The sequence below is a fragment of the Myotis davidii genome, unplaced genomic scaffold (assembly GCF_000327345.1).
Source record: "Myotis davidii unplaced genomic scaffold, ASM32734v1 scaffold415, whole genome shotgun sequence".
In the NCBI taxonomy this organism is placed as follows: domain Eukaryota; kingdom Metazoa; phylum Chordata; class Mammalia; order Chiroptera; family Vespertilionidae; genus Myotis; species Myotis davidii.
The window spans coordinates 5,012,389-5,018,839 of NW_006287951.1; the positions used below are offsets into that span (position 1 = coordinate 5,012,389).

At 55.6% G+C, this 6,451-nt stretch overlaps 1 protein-coding gene across 1 annotated transcript in view; it reads left to right on the forward strand.

Moving 5' to 3' along the window:
* Nucleotides 1-6,451, forward strand: part of ESYT3 (extended synaptotagmin like protein 3) — a gene marked incomplete at its 5' end in the record, with an annotated part of 41,542 nt that overhangs the window by 513 nt on the left and 34,578 nt on the right. Inside the window, one exon of the mRNA XM_015561360.1 lies at nucleotides 4-18. Coding sequence (XP_015416846.1) covers nucleotides 4-18 — 15 coding nt within the window. The remainder of the gene's footprint in view (nucleotides 1-3; nucleotides 19-6,451) is intronic.

The following is a 6,451-nucleotide window of genomic DNA, read 5'->3' on the forward strand; positions in this document are numbered from 1 at the left end:
CAGCACCTGCCGGCCTGGGTGAGCCGGGCCGGCGGGCAGGGGTCAGGGTGCGGGGGAGGCCCTGGGAGGTTGGGAAGGAGCCTGCGGGGCGCCGGGGAGCTGGGACGCGGGGACCCGAGGGAGGGCAGGAGCCGGGTGGCCCGCACGCCTGGTCCCCCACGGGCCCGGCTCAGATGCCCTGGGGACGGGACCGTGCCCCTCGCCCCCCTCAGGCTCACCCCCACCTCTGGTTCGGCTGCGCTGGGAGAGGGACCTGGATTTCATGTCAGGGCCCAGATCCTGGGAGAGAAGTCACGGGCGGGCCGCACCCAGGAGGAAAACAAGGGCGTCCGCGCCTCCGCGGTTACTCAGGAGGGAGCCAGCCCGCCTGTTGAGTCAAAGAGGGAACGCGGGGCGCTGCGCTGATGGGCAAACGCAGGGACAGAAACTGCGGACTGGTTGCCTTCAGCAGCGGTCAGGACAGAGCGGGAGGCAGGGCCAGAGAGGGCTGTGCGGGGAGGGGGCTGAGAGGGGCAGGGGAGAGGCTGGCGGGGCTGGGTCAGGCCTCCTCCTCCCTCTGCCTGGAGGGAGGCTTCTGGTTGGGGCAGCTGGGCGCCCGTTCCTGGGATTAGGAATCCGGGATGAGAAGCAGGTCTGCGTGAACACCGTGAACACCGGTGAAGAGTATGCAAATACATGTGGTTGTGAACTCCTGTGAAGAATATGCAAATAGTGTAAATGTGAACTCCTGTGAAGAGTATGCAAATAGATGTAGATGTGAACCCCTGTGAAGAGTTTGCAAATAGTTGTAAATGCGAACCCCTGTGAAGAGTATGCAAATAGTTGTAAATGTGAACTCCTGTGAAGAGTATGCAAATAGATGTAAATGTGGGCTTTCTGACCCCCTGAGGAAGGTTTACTAGCTGGGGGGAGGGGCGAAATGTGGAAAACCTGGGAACTACTCCCTCGAATATTCTTCTCCTTCCCCAGGAGCTCGGACTGTTTATGAAGACGGAGAGACAAGGCACTGGGGACGGTGCGGGCAGCGTGCCCCTTGCCCACGGTGCTGGAGCACAGGTGTCTACCTTACCTGCTGCCGGCACCGTGCCCCCTTGCCCATCTTGAGACCTGGTTTCCTCGCATGGAAGTGGGGCTGATTGATGGCTTAGGGCCCCGTTGATATCAAGACATATTTTCCAAATTAACACGGCAAACCTGTAGTTGGGGATTGAGGAAAAGCTGCGGGTCTCCGTGGCCTTGGATGTGGCTGCCACCTGGTCCCGGAGAGGGGCACCCAGGGAGTGCAGTGCGTGCCGCCCGCTGCTGCTCTCACCTCTGACTTACACCCACCCTGTGAGGGGTAGAGGCCAGGGCCAGGGTGGGCTGAGCAGAGACCGTCCCTCCCCCCTGCAGGGACTTGGAGCTCAGTTCTCAATCCAGCAGCCTTGCCTGCCTGTTAGACGGCTCACCACAGGGCTCCGGGTGACCTCAGTCATTGTCCCCCCTGTGAAAACTTCAGCCCATCCCCTGGGCCTTGATTGGTTCCCTTCCATGGATGATACAGCTCGGAGGGCTGCTTCTGCCTGAGAAGGGTTGTGAGTGAAGAACCTGTGGACCCCTTGTTTTGTGACTGTGGCCGGGGCACAGGGAGAGAGCAGGCGGGGTCTCCCTGGCTTAGCCCCTGGACAGGAGTGGCTGCCGTGTGCACGTGTGAGTGCTCCTCGCACATGGCTTTTAGGGCTGTTTTTGGAGGAATGGAGAGCTGCCTCGGTCAGCCCTCCCTGCCAGGCTGCAGACTGGGGGACAGCGGAGTGACAGGAGTGGGGTCCTTGGTGCTGCAGAGCTGGTGACAGCCAGCGCACCCTCATGCGGCTGCAGCCTGGACCGCGTTTCCGCAGCAGTTGTGTGAGCCGAGTGTCTGAAAGCTGCCTGTTCAGCCAGCAGTGAGGGCTCGTGGGGGCTGTCGCTGTATTCTCCATCTCCCTGGCCTACTGACCCTACCTTCCCAATAGGAAACTCGTTCCCAAGGGTCCGAGCAGCACATGAGCTGGGTGACCGCAGGGGGCGGAGCAGTAGGAGGGATGTGCAGAGTGGGGCTGTCCAGGCTCCCCCTGCTCCCGGCTCTGCTGGGCCCGGCCTGTAGGTTCAGGGACTCCAGAATCCACCTCCCATCTGCTCCTCAGCGTCACTCCTCAATGCTCTGGGCTACTTCAGACCCTCCTGGGGGAACCTTAGCTTCTGCTCTGCTCCCCTCCTCTCCCGTGGCAGGATCCTGGTGGGAGCCTGCCAGGCCGCACTCCTGGGTTCGTGCCGCGGGCCCCTCCGCAGCTGCGTGCAATGATGCTTATTCATCAAGCCCTTGCCCAGAGCTCAGGTGGTTTGATACTTGTTTTGCTCCTTCCATGAGTGGGCTGGTGTGAGGAGGGAGGTGTTTGGGGGATGAGGGCCTGAGGCCAGGTGGAGAGAGGAAAAAACTGTCAGAAAACGTGGCATTTTGTCCGCCTGTGGTCTCTGGTCTGGCCAGGCTAGCTCTTCTGCCGGCTGATAGCAGCCAGTTGGCAGCCTCGTTAGGCACGGTGCACCCTTGTGCACCTGCTGGGGTGGGGCGAGCTGATGTGATTGGTGGCAGGTCTGGACTTGTCTCTGCTCATTCATTGGGGGCCTTGCGGAGGTCCCCTGTCTTCTCTGGGTCCCCGACTTCTTTCTGGACATAATGAGGATTTAGGAGCTGCCATGATTAATCCGTCCCCAGTTGGCTTTTCTCTGGTGCCCCCTGCCCACAGGACCCTGTTCCCCAAACGTTCTGCCTACCCCCCACCTAATCGGGTGCATCTGATGGATGATGGCTGACAGGTGGGCCATTCCCCTAAAGTGGTGAGCGTCCCAAGGCTCACAGTAGCATCCCTGGGCTGCTGGTCCCCTGGGATGGTCCCTGGAAGCCCCGGTGCCAGCCGCCCAGGCAGACAACCAAGCTGAGTGCTTTTCTTTCCTGGGAGCTCGGCGTTCCTCCTTCGGGTGGAGCCCCAGTTTTCCAGGGCCCAGGCTCTCACGGTCTGGTCCGTCCTGCGCTGAGACTTTTGTTAATTAGGGGAAGAAAATGCGATGACAGCTCTGAGCTAGGCCGGGCACTCTCAGATTACATTACAAAGCTCACTTCTTGGAGCTCATGTGTGGAACCTGGTTTTGAACATCAGGACTGGTTGGGGGCCACTTGGAACTGAGGGACTTCCTACCCATGAGCCCCCGAGGCCGGGTGAGGTCATTCATGTGGCTTGGAGCCAGGCCCGTCCTCAGGAAGCAGGAGGCAGGCAGTTTTTAGCCAGGCCTCAGGGTCTCGGCCCCATGTCTTCGCGATGCCTCATGGACTTCCCAGGCCCTGGGCCAGGATTGGGCAAGAGAGGAGCAGAATGTGGCCTCCCTCCCTCCAAGCCCCACACAGGGATCTAAGGCATCCTTTACTCAGTTGGCAAACATCTACTGCGGGCGTGCAGGATGCCAGGCTCGGTGCCACAGGCTGGCCCACAGCAGGAGTGACACGAGGTCCCGCCCTTGAGGAAGCCTGGGCTAGAGGGGCGTCAGAGCCCCGAGAACAGCCGTTCCTGATGCAGGGTGAGGCGTCTACAAGGCAGGTGCAAGGCCGCGGGGAGGGGCTCCAGCCCAGGCCGGAGTGGCCCAGGCAGCCTCCCTGGAGGAGGTGGCACTGAGGTGTTCCTGGCTGCCGCAGGGGTGGGAGTGGCTCCGCTGTTAGGGGGAAGGGCAGTCCCTAGAGCTCAGTGGAATCAGGATGTGACGGGGGTTTTTCTGCCTGCTCCCTTTTTCCTCCCCTTGCTTTTAGTGGCACAAATGATAATGACCCCTTGGTAAAAGAATTGAGGTCGGTAGGCTACTGGTAAGAATTTGGTGTTCTCCCGGGAGTGACAGCTGTGACTTTGGAGCCCAGTCAGGAACCCCTGGGGCACCGGTGCCACCTTCTTCCCGGGCCTGAGCGGGTCCTCCCGCCTGGAGCCCCGCGCACGCATCTCCCACACTCTCCTCCTCCAGGATCAGAACCGCCTGGGAGCTGGTTAAACATGCAGGTTTCCAGGCCCTGCCCTGGTCCCGATGCAACATTTCTGGGGCTCTAACCACGAACCTGAACCCATGCTTCTCTGAGCTCTCCGGGAGGCGGTTTTATGCAGAAAAGTTTGAGAGCCGCTGCCCGCATCTAGCCCTTTGAATTGCCAGGTGCTGTGGGTGTCTCCCCATCAGCATCGTGGGGAATTGGAGAAAAGCTCAGTGACGTCGGGGCTCAGTCTGGGAGCGAGGCACCTGTCTGCTGCTGCCGTCCCGTCAGTGGCCTGGTGAGGGGAAGACACACGACAGAGGCCCTGCCTGGGCCCCTTGGCCGCACCTCCCTGTGGAGTGCCCCCGGGGGCAGACTTTCTCAGGGCGCCTCACAGGCACCGGGCCCACTGTCTGTGGCCGCCTTTGGGGGCACAGCTCCCTCGGCCAGTGAGCTGTGGTCCCTCCTCTGCGGCCTCAACCAGGTGACTGAACTTTCGCCGTGTCAGCCTCTCCCCACTTGTTACTCTCCCGTCTCGGAGGCACCGAGAGGCCCGTAGAGAACTCGCTGGGCTTTGGGTGAAGCAGAAATGGGCACAGAGCCCGGTGACCTAGTTCTTGGCATGCACCTGAGCTCAGAGGTGTCTGTACCTCCAGGGTCTGTACAACTTCCAACAAGTGACCACGTCTGAACCAGGAAGGATACTGAGCATCCTACATGCACTGTCGAGTCGCCTTTAGTTTTCTCAGGAAGTCTGTTGAATGGGCAGTGCTGTGCCCATCTTGTGGATGAGAAAACTGAGGTTAACAGAGGCTAACTTTTAAATGTGCCAAGGATAGGTTAGCAAGACACTAATAAATGGACTTTAAGTGCTGACATCTCAGGTGGAAGACAGGGAGAGGAAAACAATGAGAAAAATATGTGAAGGCCCAGCTCAAATCAAATGCAGGTGGGCAGATCTGAGTTCTGATCTTGGCAAGTACACACCAGTCTCTGAGTCTTTTATCTGTAAAATGGGCATAATTGTGTTTTTGCTGTTCACCTTATACAGCTCTAGGAAGAACAAATAAAAATGTCTGAGGGCAGGCCCTCTGCTAAATTAGACTTTCTATCTAAGACAGTGGCTCTCAACCTTCCTGATGCCACGGCCCTTTAATACAGTTCCTCATGTTGTGGTGAACCCCAATTTCATTGTTACAAATTGAACATCAATAAAGCATAGTGATTAATCACAAAAACAATATGTAATTATGTATGTGTTTTCCGATGGTCTTAGGCGACCCCTGTGAAAGGGTCGTTCGGCCCCCAAAGGGGTCGCGACCCACAGGTTGAGAACCGCTGGTCTAAGAGGAAACATAGTGTGTAAAGTAGAGGAGCGAGTGGGGTGTGGGGCTACCGCACAGCCCGCACTCAGCTCCAGCACTCCACAGCAGGTGATTTTAAGTAGCCACTGAGCCTTAGTTTTCTTATCTATAAAATGGAACTTGTTAACCTAAAAATAAAAGGCCTCTCAAAGTAAGAGGCATCAAGCATTTATTTGAGATCAAAGAGTAGCTATTTGGGAAGCACTGATTCAGGCAGAAGCCCAGATCATGTTTCGATGAGGAGACAAAGCCAATAGCACTTATGAGAAGGGGAAGGGGAACAGTTACATCAACAGGAGGAGGCCTTTCCATTGGTGCAGATAACATAGCACAGTGATGCTAATTTAAATAAGGCTTTGAATTTTCAGTCTGGTAGTCATCAGTTCGCTAGTCATAATATCTACTTTCTTGTTATCTTTGCAAACAGTTTTTGGGGTCATACTGTTGCTTTAGGCCAGGGGTCCTCAAACGTTTTAAACAGGGGGCCAGTTCACTGTCCCTAAGACCATTGGCGGGCCGGACTATAGTTTAAAAAAAAACTATGAACAAATTCCTGTGCACACTGCACATATCTTATTTTGAAGTAAAAAAAAAAACCAAAACGGGAACAAATACAATATTTGTAATTGCATGTGGTCCGTGGGCCGTAGTTTGAGGACCCCTGTGTTAGGCCAAGTACAACGGTGATTTTTGCCTGTTTTAACATTCCAAAGGTTTGAGGTATAAGGTGTTCAAGGCCATTCCTCTGGAAAGGCAGCTCTGGCTCCATTTACTTATTTAATTAATTTTTAGAATCTAATAAGGAATTAAGGTGAGTATTAAATAACATGAGCTAACAGGAATTCAAAAAGGTTGAAAACAGGATTGGAGAAAGATATAACTGGGCAACTTTGAAACAAAGAAAGCAATTTCATATTAGATAAAATAGAATATAACTCAAATATATCATAAAGACAAAGAAAGATGTTATCTATAATAATAAAAGTGCAATATGCTAATTAGACCAGACAGCCAAACAACCTTCCGGACATCATTCCAAATGTCCTTCCAGATGAAGCTCAGAGGG